The sequence below is a fragment of the Myiozetetes cayanensis genome, unplaced genomic scaffold (assembly GCF_022539395.1).
Source record: "Myiozetetes cayanensis isolate MyiCay16 unplaced genomic scaffold, myiCay2020 scf14, whole genome shotgun sequence".
NCBI classification, from domain to species: Eukaryota; Metazoa; Chordata; class Aves; order Passeriformes; family Tyrannidae; genus Myiozetetes; species Myiozetetes cayanensis.
Window position 1 is genome coordinate 5,620,999 of NW_026087048.1, and position 17,995 is coordinate 5,638,993.

At 38.1% G+C, this 17,995-nt stretch overlaps 1 protein-coding gene across 2 annotated transcripts; it reads left to right on the forward strand.

Annotated features, from left to right (window-relative positions):
* Positions 1–1,591: 1,591 nt before the first annotated feature.
* On the forward strand, positions 1,592–17,624 carry LOC126636789 (threonine--tRNA ligase 1, cytoplasmic-like). 2 transcript variants are annotated; one of them, XM_050309434.1, is made up of 19 exons: positions 1,592–1,853; positions 2,501–2,593; positions 3,413–3,603; positions 4,159–4,282; positions 5,424–5,545; positions 6,337–6,454; positions 7,039–7,103; positions 7,788–7,866; positions 9,073–9,219; positions 10,741–10,839; positions 11,166–11,332; positions 11,837–11,999; positions 12,897–13,034; positions 13,470–13,547; positions 13,647–13,747; positions 14,875–14,979; positions 15,794–15,866; positions 16,555–16,669; positions 16,792–17,624. In XM_050309434.1, exons 1-19 carry the CDS (start codon positions 1,596–1,598, stop codon positions 16,938–16,940), a joined length of 2,385 nt encoding a protein of 794 aa, XP_050165391.1. In that variant the 5' UTR covers positions 1,592–1,595; the 3' UTR covers positions 16,941–17,624. The 2 variants fall into 2 exon arrangements, with proteins under 2 accessions (XP_050165391.1, XP_050165392.1); XM_050309435.1 differs by having other exon boundaries at positions 11,837–11,948.
* The last annotated feature ends 371 nt before the right edge of the window (positions 17,625–17,995 follow it).

A 17,995-nucleotide genomic window follows, 5' to 3' on the forward strand; every position in this document is an offset into this window, starting at 1 on the left:
AAAATCAGTTTTATTCAGGGAAGTGTGAACTGATGTAGAGGGGAGAGAGGTGGAATTTTGATGTCTCATGTGCAGAAGATGAGTGCTGCCCACTTCGTGGACAGCAAGACCTTTCTGTTCTGTTCCTTTGCCTGGGAGGAATCTTTGGCCGTATTCAATTTTGGAAGGCAGACTCACAGTTTCAGCACAATAGGAGTTGTACAATCCTCCTCAGCTTCAAGTCCTAAACCCTGGAAACTCAAACCTCTTCAAATTATTTACTTTTGTGCCAATTTCTGCAATTGGTGTAAATATGCTGCTTAATTTCAGACAACTTAATTTCATAAGAAATGGTAGCAACCGGGAAGCATCCACTACAAATAAGCTCTGGTAGTGTTTATCTGACATTGAGGTCAAATAAGGATGTCATTTGACCCAGACTTTTTGACATTGAAATTGTTTCATAATAACAATGAAGGAGGATACAGCACAGATTGCCAGGGCCATGGGAACACTGACTAGCTATCCATATTTTCGCATACACTGACAATATCTCTGTCTTTCTAAGGCACCTGGTAATTGTCATTCTCTTTTATTTGAATAATCTTTTGAAGGACCAAGACTTTGGTGATTTTACATGTAAGTCCTTTGCAAGCATGTATTTATTTAAATGGTATTGTTAAAGGGTTGCTTTTCTGTGTTTTTAATAACAAATAAGCTCCACAGATGATAAATTGGGTATTTGGGAACATAAAGCAAACTTGATGTGTTTTTTCCCCTCCCTGTTACAAACTCCTTGTCATGTGCTCCGCAAAAATGGCATGATCAGGATTTTGAGAACTTGTGATGTGATTTTTCACTGCAGCCTCAGTTTATTCAGCTTCTTGTTTATGGGTGTTACAGAGAAAACATTTGCAAAGAGCATTTTTAGATAAACTGAAGTGGGACTCCAACATGAGCTATCCAGAGGAGGGCAATAAAAATGGTGAAGGGTCTGGAGCATGAGCTTGATGAGGAGCAGCTGAGGGAGCTGGGGGGCTCAGCCTGGAGTAAAGGAAGCTCAGGGTGGATCTTCTCACTCTCTACGACTCCCTGACAGGAGAGCGGAGCCAGGTAGGAATGGGGCACTGCGCCCAGGGAACAAGGGACTGGATAAGAGAACAGAGTCTTGAGCTGCACCTGGGGAGATTTAGGTTGGACGTTAGGAGAAATTTCTTCACAGAAAGGGGGATTAGACACTGGAATGGGCTGCCCGGGGAGGTGGTGGAGTCGCTGTCCCTGGAGGTGTTTAAGGAACGGCTAGACGCGGCACTCGGTGCCATGGTCTGGTTGACTCGGTGGTCTCAGAGGTCTTTCCCAACCTAATCCATTCTGAGCATATCGACACTTCCCAATTGCTCACCGGTCTGGGAGCCTCGCGGGCGGGTACGTTATTAATTAACGCCATAGCAGCGAGGGGTACAAAGCATTTACTCAATGAGAACGACTGATACTAACGGTCCCAGCCCCTCAGTCCCCGAGGCAGCGCCCGGACGGTCTCAGGGCGGATCGGGCGAGGCCGGGGCGGGGGTGGTGCGGCGCAGGGGCGGTACGGCGCGGCGCGGCGCAGGGCAAACATGGCGGTGGCGGCGGCCGAGGCCGAGGCGGTGGCGTTGAGGGTGTCGCGGCAAGAGAGGGAGCTACGCTGGCTGGCGGCGGAGGTTGGGCGGCTGAAGGAGCCGCAGGAGCCGTGCTGCGCCGGCAGCGTCAGCCCCGAGTTGCAGAGGCTGCGGGCCGAGAACGAGAAGCTACGCTACCGTCTGCTGCACCTGCGCCGCAGCCTGGCGGCCGAGCTGGGCCGAGCGGCGCCGCCCGAGCCCCCGGGCGGCGCGAAGGTACAGCCTAGGGGCGAGCGGGGGCCTCTAGGCCCCAACGGGGAGGGAAGGGACGGGACAAGGCCGTTCACGGACCTGTCACCAGCCCACGGGGGTCGCTCAGGGTGGTGCGAGCCTGCCATGGTGTCCGCACGCAGCACTGAACAGGGTCCTACCTTTGCGCGAGTGTCACAGAATCAGAGAATGGATTAGGTTGGGATCATCTCCTTCCAACCCCTTGCCGTGGGCAGGGACACCTTCCACTAGACCACGTTGCTCAGAGCCCCATCCGGCCTGGCCTTGAACACTTCCATGGATGTGGCACCTGCAGCTTCTCTGGGCAACCTGGGCCAGGTGTGACACCACTGGAAGTTGCCACTGCTCAGTGCTTCCACGGTCTCTCTTGGGATGTTTTGTCGGTGATAGTTGTAGCAGTGCCATTGGGTAAATTGTGTTGAGAAAACTTTACTTGGCGAGCAGTTTTGCTGTGTCTGCAAAGATGAAAGCTTAGGTGTGCCATGAGAAGTCTTTGTGCTAAGGAACATAACTTATTCCCCGGGAATGGCCTTTTTAGCCCAGTATTGTACTGGACTGGTTTGGTTTAATGATTGCTGGGAAAAGTCTTAAAAGCATAGCAGGTGTATACTTTGTATTATCACTGTTTTCAGAAAGTCTGCAGTGCAAGTCCAACTGATACAGTGAATCAAAATAAAGAGGAAAAGAAAAAAGAAAATAAAGCTGTGAACCAATATCAGAATGATGTAAGTCATTATTTTATACTACATAATAATAGAAGAAGGAGTGTTGTTTGACCAGAAAGGGTGCTCAAATCTGAAATACTTTGCTGTATTTTGAAATCCCAACTTTTGGGAAAAAGGCTTTCTATAGCATAGAGGAAAAAAAAAACCAAAAAACCAACATTATTTAGGAGCTTCATCTTCTGTTAGTAGGATTACTTACACATTCTTAGGTCTGTACTTTTTATGTAAGAAAAGGATTGGGATTATTGGGAAATAAAAGTTGTAATTCTGTGGTGCCTAAAGAGAGTGAAGGTTCAGGAGCAGTTAAACAGTGTGATCGCTGAAAGGATGTTTGTTGGCAACAGTGGCTGTAGTAATAATAATAATATAATAATAGTACAGTAGAGCTTAATAACTCAACTTACGTTAAACCAGAGTGAACTTCACGTCACCTATCTTCTTTGAATCTGATGCTTTGAATGGACTAGCAGAAGTGAGGACTTGTTGGAGTGATTCACATTTCTCTAGGACATCTGCCAAATGCAAATTCTGGGGCAGGAATGTAAGCTGCTTTCTGAGGTCAAACTCACAAAGCCACTTAGGCCCAAATTGATGAAAGTGCATGGAAAATTGGAAAGCCACTATAAAACAGTCAGAAACTTGGATGAGACTAACCTGTATATAATTATTTACAAATCCTTTAATGTTTTTTAGTATAAATTCTAGTACAGTGAAATCTGGTCCAAGCTGGGACCTCTGGGAATGCACCAACACTGTGAATCCTTTAATTCTGTTTCTCTCAAAAGTGTGTATGTGTATAATCTAATTTATTTGTTGCAGCTACGGTGTGCGCCAAGCTTCATAGAAGACAGACTGAAGCTTTATGAAGCACTGAAAAAAGAACATGATGCTTTGCTAGCTTACAGAGCAGCCAACCAGAGCAAATCTGTCAAAATTACTCTGAGAGATGGAATGATGGCTGAAGGGGAGTCTTGGAAAACCACACCGTATCAATTAGCTATAGGAATTAGGTAACCTGCAGATTCAAGGAGTTACACTTTTGGAGTGATAAAACTGTTACTGTCATTTGTCTCTTACCTTTTTGTGAAAAAATATATGTCATGGTCAGTGGATGGTGACTCAAACTTGTTTCTTTGGAAAGCATTGAAACTTCAGCTTAATGTAGAATAAACAGGTGGTTGAAGTTAGTCTTCTGAGTGATACTTGAGGTTCTGTGCTGGGATCATAATGCCTGCTTACAGTTAAAGAGTAAGTCAGTGAGAGTGCTAGGGATTAATAGAGACATCTGAAGTTCTGTGAGTTACCAGATACAGTAGAACCTGTTGTAAGAAACAGTCTTTCCGCCAGATCTCTAGCACTGAAAACTGTGGAATGAAACTTCTCAAGACCTTAAGGTTCTTTACCTTAAAAGTGGAAAAGTGTTCAAGACCACCACTGAAACAAAAATGTAAGGTCTTCAGGTGCTACAAGATGTGGGTGTGATCTCACAGGGTTTAGAAACCTAAGGTCTTTTACAAATTGAACCTAAATCTTCAGGTCTCTTGTCATCTTTTCTGGTTTTTTAGTCAAGCATTGGCTTCGAGTGCAGTCATAGCCAAAGTGAATGGTGAACTGTGGGACCTGGATCGTCCACTGGAGGGAGATTGTACTCTAGAGCTGCTGACCTTTGATGATGAAGAAGCAAAAGCTGTGAGTAAACACTCTGGTTTCTGCTTGATTAGGAGAACTGATGACATAAAATTGATTGCAGTATTAGGCATTTAAAATCTTGAAATAAAAAAAAAAAAAGCCACAAAAGTTCAAGTAATGTATTTCCCATGATTCAGCAAAGATGATATGCTAATCTGAGAGCCTATAATCTGAGAGTGAATAAAATTTTAGTGTTCTTTTCATCCTTCTCTTTTACATAAACAGGTTATTTCTCAAATGAGATCATACAGAACATCTTGATTTGTATGCTAACATGAAATAGTTTAATGTCTTCTAAGATGTGTTTTGTGGTTTGACTCAGTGCATCCAAAGATCAGACAGTAAAAGCAAAGTAAGACTATTTTACCATTTTCTAAAAATTGTCCAATATTAGATTTGAACCATAAATAAAATCTTCATGTCCTTGTACTGGCACTGTTTAATAAAACCTTAAGTAGTCATATCTGAGTCAATTAAACTATGAATATTCTTAGCAACACGCCTAAGATTTTTTTTTAATGGGATTCAATCTGAAACCTATACACTACAATTAGACTTCAGTTTTGTCAAAGAATTATTCATGTGATTGAGCTTGTCTGAGGCATTCCATGTAAAGGCATTATCTTGTAGCAGTGGCTCTAAATTAGTCCAAATTAATAGAAACTTAGAACATAAGACTGGTATTGATCTACTGGGTCATTGGCTCCCCTCTGCTGACATTTCAGGTAATGTACTTTACAGACCTATTAATAAACGTACTGAATGTGAACAGTGGAAGCTTAACTGGCTGCATTGTTTTAGATCTGATTAGTGTTGCATAGACTTCTGACTGACTGGAAACTAACTTATAAATGAATAAGTTACAGTAAGTACTAAGTTGATGGGATAGCACACAGGTATAGTCATGGTCTTTCAAACTGATGTGTGGTAGGCCTTTAGTGCTACATCTGACGTTGTATCAGTCATTTAGAGTACTTCAAAATGAGAACAGGAAATTGTTTTACCTCTCTCAAAATTTAAACAACCTTGGTTCCAGTCTATTTCCCATCTACAGGTATACTTAATGGTTTGTTGTTGGTTTTTTTTTTCAGTTACACAATGCCACTGACCTCTTGACTTGCTCACCTAAGTTTACTTGCAGGTTTATTGGCATTCAAGTGCTCACGTCCTTGGAGAGGCCATGGAAGGATATTTTGGGGGCTGCTTGTGCTATGGACCACCAATTGAGAATGGATTTTATTATGACATGTATATTGAAGATAGGTAAAATTTCAGTGTCTTAGAACTTTTATACTCTGTATTGAAGCTCAGTACTAGAATTATTTTGTTCTGTCAAGTTTCTGCATGTTAAAATTGTGTCTCTGAAATGATTTGAAGCTCATAGGTTATTCTTGTATGTAGACACATAAATTGAGTATGTGTGTGTGTATTTAAATTCAGGAGCTCTGTTCAGATACCTGCTCTGTAAGACTTGCAGCTGTTCAGTGTTCTGTGGAAAAAACATAGAGTGGATAAAACTTTATGAACTTCTGGGGACACAAAGGAGATGGAAACCAAACTCCCCTAATTCTTCAAGGAAACCGAGTCACTTATACTGAGGGCACCTATGCATGTAACTTGTATAAGTGTTTACTACTTTTCTAATCCTTGTGCACAGCACCCCAATTCTGTTTATTCCTTGTTTATCTTTCTGTAGTAAGGGAAAATACTGAATCTGCATCAGCTGATAAACAAACTCCTGCAGCTGGGTTGAGCCTTTTCTCGCCTCCTTTTTTTTCTTAAATCATATGTATACTTCAACCTGAAGGTCTTCCAGACATTTAATCATGTCAAAGACTGATGAAATGATTACTGTGGGTTTGTTTGGGGTAGTATGATTTGTGTTTCTGAGTTTAGTGTCTGAAAATAGAGCTGATTGGAAGAAACCAAGAAAATACCGTGACAAATCACAACAACACATTTTTATGGTTTTGTATTAGAAAGTGGTTAATTGAAAAAATCTGAGTATCAAAATAATTAATTTATATTTCTTTTACCTGTGTCTTTTTGTTTAGAGGTGTGTCTAGTACTGAATTCCCAGTACTAGAGAACTGCTGTAAAAATATCATAAAAGAGAAACAGGCTTTTGAAAGGCTGGAAGTCAAAAAGGAGACCCTGTTAGAGATGTTTAAGGTAAATCTTTTGAGTAGCTGTGGTTCTGGTACAATGATCTTTTAAAATGTAACTTTTTAAAAAATTCTACATGTGACTGACTCATCGGAATTGTACCTGTCTACTAAAACAAAGAAAAAGAACATCATCCTCTTCCCCCTCTTTCCTCTCAAATGTTCAAAATGTTTTCAAGCACTAATAAAAACAATTTTTATTACACAAAAACACCTCAGGCTCAGTGAGATGACAAATAAATACACAAAAGGCACACATTCCTTCTGGCTCACTTGCAGAGACAGGTCAAAAAAGACTTTTGGTTTAGCCCCTGATTTTATACAGAGAATATTGCCAGTCTCACTGTACTGTGTAATTCAGGTGGTACTCGCCATCCTCAGCACACCCTCAGGGGACTGAGATCTTTTTGTCTCTCCTCTTATTTTAGAGCTCTTCGGAAAGGATGTTGAACTGTTGAATACAAGCTTTTTTTTTTTTTTTAAGTTACAAGTGTCTGTTACTGATGCACTTGCATTATTAATACATAATTTAAAAAAAGAATTTTGTTACCCAATTTATTGATATTATTGACTTTTCATGTTTCCACGCAGTATAACAAGTTTAAGTGTCGTATCCTTAATGAGAAGGTGAAGACACTGACTACCACAATATACAGGTAAAGAAATATACTTCAAAGGTATTACGAAGTATTTTTATAGTTAGTTTATTTAAATTGAGAGGAGAATAAATTGATTTTTTGTTTTGTTTTGTATTCTTTCTGAATTCTTGTGTGATTAGGATTTAAGTTTGCAGTTAACATTGCTACTTATATAAAAAGAGATCTTTTCTGTGCTGGGACGGATTAGATCTCAATTTGTGAGCAAATGGCAAATCCAGTTTTTATTCATTCCCTCTGGTTTCAGTAAACTGGTTAAAGTAAGTTACCACCCTTAACATTGGATTGATGCATAGTGGATAACACTAATTCTTACCTCATTGCGGGATGAGGAACCTGCTTATTCAGTTGCTCATTCCAATCAGTTGAAAAATGGCAAAACCATTTTTCTGTTTGATGTGCATAGTTTGAAATCTCTTGGGCAACTGTAACATAAAGTTCACATGTGGAATTATCTGAATTGGTAACTGTTGTGATGCTGTTGATAATAGATAGCTGTGCTGAGCATTTACTGAGCAAATATCCCAGTTGAGGTAGAAGGCACAGTTACATTTAAGGTGCACTGAACTTTCTGCATGTTGCATATTTGTATTTACTGTCATGTTGGAATGTGTCAAGCACGAACTTGTCACAGGAAAGGTTGGAGCGTTTGGAAATGAACCCTTTCTTTCTCTTGGCATATAGATGTGGTCCACTGATTGATCTCTGCAGGGGTCCACATGTCAGACACACTGGAAAAATTAAGACCCTTAAAATAGTTAAGGTAAGTTTAAATTAAGTGTGTGTTGAAACCAAAATTAGAATGCAGTTGATTTATTTATATATTTATTTCTCCTGAGCTGATTATGCTAGGGTTCTTTGTATTGTTTTCTTTGTTTACTCTGAAAATAGTCCTTCATTTCTTTCCCACCTCCCATTGTATAAGTAGAACTACAGACTTCAATCATTCATCTGCATCCAAGGTTTACTGATTCTTGACTTTCACAATAGCACATAGTGAAAGTTAACAGCATCTTTTTTTATCAGGGTATTAGTGTAGTAACATGCATGTTTAGACTGCATAACACTACAAAAACACTGTAGTTAGTAGTGACTAGATTTGCTGTGGAACCAATTGTACCACGCCTAGTAGAGAAGTGCAGAGCCTAAGCCCATGTGGCAGTGCTGTTCCAGTATCTCCAGCCAGCACTGCACCTGTATCCTGGTTTGAGTCTGTCCTTGCTGTCACATCTCTGTGTGTGTGGGGGTGTTGTATGCACACTCTGTTCTGCAGTAGATGAACATCCAAGTATTTATTGGGTCAGAAAATACTATTTTGACCTTGTCAGATGGTATCTTTTCAGGTACAGGATGTAAAGTGGACAGTGGCAGATCTGCAAGTGCTGCTGTTAAAAGATGACATTGCTTATAGGAAAGGCAGAGACAGTGTTGGCAGAGGCCTCTGGTTTTGTGGTGTAGTTTAAGTTATTCACAGATGCTAATTTTGGTAACCTTATTAGACTGACCTCATTAATCATAGTTGCTTTTGCTGGCTTCCTAACTGAAGCGTATGGAACTCCGAATTCCAGGGATTACATGTTAGATTGTTAAAGCAGCTCAGAATTAACTGTGAGAGTTAGGTTTGTTGTGTCTTTCGTGTTTCCACACTGCATTATGTTTTGAGTGTAAACAGGTGCTGCTTTTTTAGCTGCTATAACATGAAATAATAAAACATGCCTTGATGTGAGTTGAAACAAAGTGCCTAAGCAGAATAAAAATATTACTTGACCAGTCACTTTTTTTTGTCATCTGTACTAATATGCTGACTGAAAGGTACTGCAAGTGTATTCGTGTTATAAACAAATGCTGAAAGACTGCCTATAAATCTTTTCCCGAGGGAGAAAATAATAATATTTGAATGTGTTAATGTTTATCCCTCTTTTCCCTGATATTATGTAATATTCCCTTAAGTCTGGGTTTTGTGTATCAGAGTTCCTCTACATATTGGGAAGGAAAATCTGATATGGAAACTCTGCAGAGAATATATGGAATATCCTTTCCTGAAAACAAAATGATGAAGGAATGGGAAAAAATACAGGAAGAAGCCAAAAACCGGGATCATAGAAAAATTGGAAAGGTACAGTATTCCACTGTCTACTTATTTTACACTTCTATAATAGAATTCATTCTCTTTCCTTGTTTTTTTTAGTTTTGAGTTTGTTTGGGTTTTTTTTCCCATTTTTGACAATTTTAATGGGAGCCAGTTCTGTGTGCTTCTTGGTGTTGCTTACATTTTGCAATTTTTGTTCTACAAACTCAACTTGTCACTTGCATACGAGTGTTAAACTAATGTTGGGAATAAGTTAATGGGTTTAGTCCCTTGGTTTAGGGAAGTACATCTTAAACCTTTTAATGTAGAGACTTTAGGGATTCTACCTAAACCACAGTATTTTTCATAGAAGAGATAATTTATTTGAAAATTGCATAAATAATATGGTTTGGTCTTTGTTTATTATAGGTATAAATAACGTTTACACCTTTACTGTAGTTTTGCTGATAGGGTGGAGCTATAGGGAGGGTATTTCGGAAAAGAAAGGAGCTTTGTGGATATGTAAAGGCACAATGAGCAGTACAGGTGTAAGCAGGAAGGCATTTACTTGAACAACTGTTGTGTAAATGAAGGACAGCATTGTTGGACAGGAGGATGGAGGCATTAACCTTTTGCTGCTCACTGGCAGACATGAAAGGAGAGACTGTGGAGGGCCTTCACAAGCAGAGGGTGAACAACTGAGGTAACTCAGAAGAGGAAGAAACAATGAGAAATTTATAGAAGACAATAACAAAAATTTAAAAAAATTAGGAAAATGGTCTTTATGGAAGTGATCATGCTTATTTCTATTCTTATTAAGACTTGAATATTTCTGTAGTATTTGTTCGATTACTTTTATGCCTCTTCATAAACAAATGATCTAGTATCAATCAATCAGAGAGGTTCTTACCCCAGAGGGTGATCAGGTACTGAACAGGCTCCCCAGAGCAGTGGTAACAGCACCAAGGCTGCCAGAGCTCAAGGAATGTTTGGATGATACTCTGGGGCACCTGGTATAACTCTTGGGGGTGGTCCTGTGCGGGGCCTGGAGTTGGACTGGATGATCCATGTGGGTCCCTTCCAACTCGGCATATCCTATGAATTTATCTAGTGTTTATGAATCTAGTATCTGTGATATTGAAGTGGGTAAAGCTCTCCAAAGATGTATGAGCCACACTGCTGGGCTTCTCTTTTTTTGAAATAAAAATGCTGATAAAGAGTGAGTAGCTCACAAGCTTCAGCCATCATCCCTCACGTGTGATGGATATCTGCTTAATTGCTTTACTAAAGCAATTAAGGTTACTAAAGGTAAGATTAGATACGTAAAAAAACTTCAGGATTTGGGGGAAATGTGTCAAAGAATCAAATGGAATTCAGTGTTATTACAAACTTCTAAGAGTAAGAACTGTAGATCAATTAACTGGTGTTGCTGAGAACTTGTAGACTTCAGTAAATCATCTTGTTTCTGTAACATTTCATCTTTGTGAACAGTGTCTCAATGTGTGTGAGGTAATTATGTTCTGCAGTTCTATCTGAACTGTTAGAGCAATCTGGTTTTAATTTACCTAGGAGCAAGAACTCTTCTTCTTTCATGATATGAGTCCTGGAAGCTGCTTTTTCCTCCCCAGAGGTGCCTTTATCTATAACACACTCATGGATTTCATACGGGTGAGTATATAGTGATGTAACTCTTAAGAAGTTTAGTATCAGTTGTCAATCTTAAATTGACATTCATATCACTGAGCTATCCACAGAAAAATAAATATCTATGTATATAAATATTTACCAGATTTTCAGTATGATTATATATATCTAACCTTTTTTGAAAATAGTGCAGAGTGAGGCTGTGCTTTTCCAGTTGTGCAAAACTTACATGTGCAGTAGTCCTTTAGTCTCTCTGTAAATTGCCATCATAATAACACAGATTAAAAGAATCAAGCTTTGGCTTGTCGAAAGCTCTGTAACCTTTTAAATGGTGAATTTTTTTTCTACAGGGAGAATATCACAGGCATAATTTTACTGAAGTTGTGTCTCCAAATATCTTCAACAGTAAACTCTGGGAAGCTTCAGGACACTGGCAGCACTACAGTGAAAATATGTTCTCTTTTGAGGTTGAGAAGGAAACTTTTGCCCTTAAACCCATGAATTGTCCTGGACATTGGTTTGTACTCTTAACTGGAAAACTTCTTATTTTACTTCATTTATCCTTTGTGGGGCTGAGGAGAATAAATGGGGTATCAATACATGTTGTCATGTATGTTCACAATGCACTACTAAGCCACTGGGTGTGTCCAGGGAGCTTCTCTGACAGTGTCCCAGAAGTCTGCCCTAACTGAGCAATGTTTGTGCATGCTAATCCTAGTCTGTACCATTAGTGAATACAAATTGTTTTGGGTAGAAATAGGCATCAGACGTGCTGTACCAAGAAGGTACAGATGAACCAGTCTTGATTTACTCTAGCAGTGGGTTTTTTTCTAGGTGGTCTTCAGCAGTACATTCTGAGTGAAGCACTTTTTTTGTTTGCCTGTCTTTTAGGATGCAAACAACCTGAATGAATAAATGCTTAAAAATGTGCTTACTGTCTGTATTGATCTTGGTTTATTTCTGTGTTGTCTTAAATCTCCTGTAAGAAGGATAAAAGGAGGGCTCTTTCTCTGTTTTTTAGCTTGATGTTTAGCCATCGTCCCCGATCCTGGAGGGAATTGCCTCTTAGACTTGCAGATTTTGGAGTTCTGCACCGAAATGAGCTCTCTGGGACTTTAAGTGGCTTGACTCGTGTAAGGCGCTTCCAACAGGATGATGCTCACATCTTTTGCACAATAGAACGGGTAAAAAAGAAAAAGGCAACTCCAAGCACTTCCCACACCCCCACAAGTCAAAAAAACCCAAACCTTTCTTTTCCCACTGCAAACAGTAAACAAGTAAACAGGAAGAAGTCCCTGAAGCATTTCAACTCTTAACTTCTTCCATTGTGTTGCTGTGTATCATAATGGTGCTTTTGATGGTTTCCTTTGGTAGGTTTAGGTGCTTCCTTCTTTGATATTTGATATTCCATATTTCTTAACTCTGCAATATTGCTGAACTCAATAGCCTGTTGGACTTGGCTGCTTTGTTGCAAGTTTCTCAAATAGTAATGCCATACTCAGTGTTCTTTATTTTATTTTTATTTTTTTCTTTGAAGTTACAAAATGCTCATATCAAAAGCAGTAAACAGTATTATTTGAGGGATCTTAATGTTTGTGAATTATATAATAAGATTTTCTGTATGGAATTTTTCCATTTGGAAAGATGCGTTGGGCAACTAAATCCCAGAAAGGAAGACTTTTTTTTTGTTGCATCTTCCATCATCCCCTGCAAAGAAAAAAGCTGTTGACCATGTTTTGTTTTCTATAGTAATACTGAACAAACATTTTATTTTGTCAGTAATGCCATAGATTTCAGTGGAACTACATGTATAAATTGATGTACTCATGTCCATTCTGTTGGGTGCAATTCGGCTCCAGAAGTCCAGGCTTAACAAAAATATTACTTTTCTTGCCATGCTTTGAAACCACAACACCTCAATTCTCTCTTCACCCATTACCTAGATTTGGATTTGTAGGATGTAGGTTTAAATTTTTGCTTATTTAATGGACTCTTTTATTCTGGGTATGATGAATTCAGTAGTTTCAATTACATTGTTATGTAAGTGACTTTTAACTAATATATTTTGTGTTATGTTTAAGATCGAAGAAGAAATTGAGGGCTGTCTTGATTTCTTGAAGTCAGTATATGCTGTCTTTGGTTTTACTTTTCAACTGCATCTTTCTACAAGACCCGAAAATTATCTTGGAGAGTTAGAGATCTGGGATCATGCAGAAAAGGTAATTCATTTAAAAGCAAACAAACAAAAAACCCCCTTAATATTTGTATTTGTGGAAGTAGATATTTTACTGAGTTCTGTCATGTTGAATAGTGGAATTGCTTACATCAGATCTGAAATATTGTCCTTAGTGGAAATGCCTTTTGAAAAACATCACATTAAATCTAAAGTTACTGTATACAAATGAGAACTTCCAGATTCTTACTTAGCCCCTTATCTTAAACTGGTTAGATTTCTATTTATTTTTCTGATTAATCACATACTGTACAAGCAACTACTATTCCAAGGCTACTTACCATAAATGAACAAATGCTTGAGTAATAGGGGTTGTGCTGCCTGTTGGCTGCCTTTGAATTTTAAAGGCAAGTGCTTTGACTCCTAGTAATAAAACACCCTGCTATACCTTTTTAAATTACTCTCTCATTTTTTTGATTAGCAACTTCAAAACAGCTTGAATAAATTTGGGGAGCAATGGCTTTTGAATCCAGGAGATGGAGCATTTTATGGTCCTAAGGTTAGTGATTCAGCATTTTAATATAACTTGGGGATAGACAAGAATGCAGACATAGTACAGGGAAACTATATTTAGTAACTGTGTTATTTTGCTTCACAGATTGATATTAAAATTAAAGATGCAATTGGGAGGTACCATCAATGTGCTACCATCCAACTTGACTTCCAGTTGCCCATTCGATTTAATCTTACTTATGTTGGGTGAGTGGTTAAGCTAAATAGTTTCCTCTTTTAAATTAAATAATGAATAAAAGTAATCATAAATGCTTTCATTGTCTGTAATTCCCATTATGTATTAATGCTGTGCTGCTCATTTAACAAATGATTAGCCTGGTAAGGAGAGTCACAAATTTGAAGATATTTCCTCGATGTAATGACAGCTCACTTTAGTTGAAATGGTGCTGAGTGCAGGATAATCTCATCAGCTGTCTTGTCTGCCAGTTCTGAATCATATATAATACTAACAAAACCTCAGCTGAGTCAGTTTTCACTTTCAGCCTAGTCATAGTGTCTTCTTGGAAGACATACCATACAAATTCAAATATGCCTTACGGAGCTGCTATGTTTGTACTAAGTACTCCTTTGTTTTTATTGGGTTAAACTAGTTAACTTTGAACATAAACCAAATACAAACAGTTTTTAGTGAAAATCTCACTTTGGCTTCCAGCTAGAAAGATGAATTTTTATCCACTAAGCAAATTAATCTTAATATTATCTTAATTTGAATACACATTTTCTGGGTTGTTTTTTCTTGTAGTGTTGTTTTTCACGTATTATCAAGATATCGATAGGGAAGATAGAATAAGAGTCTTTATTACTTTTGATCCCACTTCGTGTTCTACAGTAGATGCCATAGCTTTTTAGTAGGTGATGATACTGTTGCAAACAGCTGGCTTTTTTTTTATCACAGTATTGTAATTTAAGCAAAGTAATGAAGAGGTGAGGTTCAAAAGGGAAGGTGAGGTCCTGTGCAACAAAATAAAAGCAAGTCATAGTGGAACAAGGAAGAACATAAAATATTAAAATGCGCAGAAATGGTGCTGAATCAGTCTAGTGGCTTTTCAAATTTAAGAGTTAGTGTCTATGCCACTGGCTATAGGCACAATTATTTTAAGTCACTGTGATTATTCAGTATTCCTTTAAAAGCCTAGATGACTTAAAATACATTTTTAATAAAAAGAGTAGATTTTGCCTAAGTAGAACTAACTAAATTTTGTCTTTCTGTTAAAAGGAGAATCAAAAATATTAGTTGGATTACGTGTGTGTGAGCTAAGATAATTTCATTTTTTAAAAAAACTTTGCTTGTTTTTTGTTGTTTTTTTTTTTAGTAAGGATGGCGATGATAAGAAAAGGCCAGTGATTATTCACAGGGCTATTTTGGGATCTGTGGAGAGGATGATAGCTATTCTAGCAGAAAATTATGGAGGAAAATGGTATGTAGCACACATGGACTTCTAAGAAGTGTTTAACAATATAGAAAGTTGAGATCCTTCCTGCTGTCCCATATATTATAATGCAAAAATAATATCCCTAGAATGTTCTCAAAACTAGTAGGTAAGATTACAAGAAAATAAGTCAAATTTTATGGTCTGAGTTGTAATTAGTTTGTTATTAGAAATTCAATTTCATGAGACTGCAGAAAAAAAACAGAATAATGCAGAAATAAGAATTGTAATTGAATGTGTAAGTCCTGCATTATTTTTCTTAAAAATAATGCTTTTGTACTGGGAAGACGTCAGCCATATGTAAGGCAATTGTAAGGCAATGTATGTGTGTGTGTATATATATATATATACATGAATTAGTCCTAATATGTGAAATATTTTTTGTACTTCTAAGATGGATTGGTTTATCTTGAATAAGCTCTGAAGGTATTTTTCCATGAATGTGTTTAAGAGTATTAAGGAAGAGTTAATTCTTAGTTTCAGTCACTGATCTCTCTGACTGTCCACTTTTGACTGTAAAGTTATAAATAAAAATGAAAATTATTTTTAAAATATTCTGTTTAAAAGTGTGAAATCAGCTAGAAAGATAACAGAAAGTCCAGGTTCTGTATTTGTCATTTTAGTGGAATCAATCCATTTGCTATTTCACGTGAACTTGAAAACACAAAGATAACGTACCATCCAACATAGCTAACATAAAGATTTCTATAAAGTAATGAAATTGTTATAGTGGAATGTGGCTGTGATTATGAATGCAAATGTCAAGTGGACATTTATCCCATGTGTCCATCATGCTCTCCAGGCCACTCTGGTTGTCCCCACGGCAGGTCATGGTGGTGCCCGTGGGACCGACATCAGAAGAGTATGCCCAGCAGGTGAGAGCAGGGCAATTCTAATGGATCCTCAAGGACTTGTTCTAGAGCAGAGAATGAATACTTTAATGATTTTGAAGACATATTTGGGGGGGGAGAAGTACTTTTTTCAATATACAATTTCCAGTCTAAAGCTTGTGTAAGCCTGAGTAAGGAATATGTAACTTTAAGTGGTTTTAGTTCTGTTATTATGGACATAATTATTAAAGGAAAAAACATTCTGGATGACAACTAATGCTTCATTACACTACTATTAGCCTAAAATAGGGACAGAGCCAGTTTCATCCATTTCCCACCATGTATATTCTTGACTGCATCACTTCTGACCATGGTTGGTTTTGCCCCTCTCCCCTGCTTTTCTTTTAATATAAGAAAAAGTGGATTTGTTCCTTCTGCTTTTTCTGCTTTCTCAGACTGAGGACACAGTTTTCACACTGAGCAGTGTAGCTACCTGAGGACAGCAGCACATATTTGATATGGATGTTACCTCACACTGTCTTCCAGCTGTAGTCCTGCTAAGCACTTAAGTGGGTGTTCAGTTTTCTTCAGATAAAGTCATTGAATTCCCTGCAGTGATTCACAAGAGCAAAATTATGCACATACATGGGAGAGATCAGTAATTATAGCATGTACAAATGTATGTTTTGAAATATATAGTAATACTAAGAGTGTCTTGGTTTGGTTTTTTTAGGTTTGCAACCAATTTTTTGAAGCTGGATTTATGTCAGATGTGGATCTAGATCAAAGTTGCACATTAAACAAGAAAATTAGAAATGCACAGCTGGCTCAGTATAACTTCATTTTAGGTAGGTAATTGCAGCATCTTACATTACTGAATATCACTTAAGTTTTAATGTTGGACATAGAGTTTGTCTAGAGACTAATTTTCTAATGTAAATAGTTTCATATTTTGTTCTATGTCTTCCAGTGGTTGGAGAAAAGGAGAAAGCAAATAATGCTGTCAACGTGCGAACAAGAGACAACAAAGTTCATGGAGAGATTTCATTATCTTCTGCTATTGAAAAACTAAAAAAACTTAAGAGTTCACATATTCCAAATGCAGAAGAAGAATTCTGACATTGCTGTTGGGGAAAAGAAAATATTAGCTGTTTCTTGTGCACAGCAGTGATGCTCATCTGAGAGAATTTTCTGTTAATGGATACACAAAATAAGCCAATATAGCACTGTTGCTGCTCCAGGAAAAGCATGAGAGGACAGATGCATCTGCCAACTCCTTTAGCAATTGCATGGGTTTCCAATCTGCTTGAGTTGGAGAATGCTTGCTCACAAAGTCCTACACCTCTGATAAGATATGTTGAGCTTGCTGTGGAAGTAAATCAGAGCTGCATGACCCCAGGGAACAGGAAGCTGAGAAGGGCAGTGGCTGCTGTGGGAATGCTGAACTCCCTCTGTCATGGGGCAGGTGCATACCTGTGTTACAGAATCCAGAGCTTGGAAGTCGGTTGGTGCCTGAAGAGCAGTTTTTAGTTTTTTTCTAGCTCCAGATTGTAACAAAAAACTTCGTGGAGGGAATAGCTTGGTTGTTTCAGAATCTGTTCTCAGACTACAAATACTTTGGTGTCTTTGGAAGTCTCAGTAAAACAAGGTATTGATGGACGTGGTGTGATAATCGGTCGGTGTAAAAGTGGTTGCCAAGAATGCAGTTGAATTACTCCCCATATCTGTGTGTCAAGTGTTTGTTTTTTCCTGTATTTGCTGTTGATTTGGCTTTTGTCTAAAACAAAAAAACTTTGAAAAACCTTTCTGTGTGTAATTTATTGTAGCATTTGCCAGGGGATATTGAGAACACTGAGAAGGAGCAGAGGATAATTCTGATATTAAAACAGCATGTTGGAATTTAAATTGGCCATATTTGTTCCGTTTATGCTTATAAATTATTGTTACAGTTGCTGTTGCAGGCAAGTGAACAGCATTTTTTGGAAGATTAATTTTTACCTAATTTCACTTTCATATGCGCTTTTCTAGTTGAGTGGCTTAGATAGTGTTAAATGTGTTGCTCAGTTATCTAAGCTATACAGCTATAGTTGTGATTTAAATGCCACAGCCATAAAGCAGAAAATACTATTTAGTGCATAAATGTTACACAGATGCAAAGCTTGTGTTTTACTTCT

What these genes read in the sequence shown, in the direction of transcription:
- LOC126636789 (XM_050309434.1), top strand. Translation starts at nt 1,596, where the DNA reads ATGGCGGTGGCGGCGGCCGAGGCCGAGGCGGTGGCGTTGAGGGTGTCG. An exon ending in CTGACTACCACAATATACAG is followed by an intron (nt 7,104 to 7,787) that starts GTAAAGAAATAT and finishes CTTGGCATATAG; the next exon opens with ATGTGGTCCACTGATTGATC. An exon ending in ATGAATTGTCCTGGACATTG is followed by an intron (nt 11,333 to 11,836) that starts GTTTGTACTCTT and finishes TCTGTTTTTTAG; the next exon opens with CTTGATGTTTAGCCATCGTC.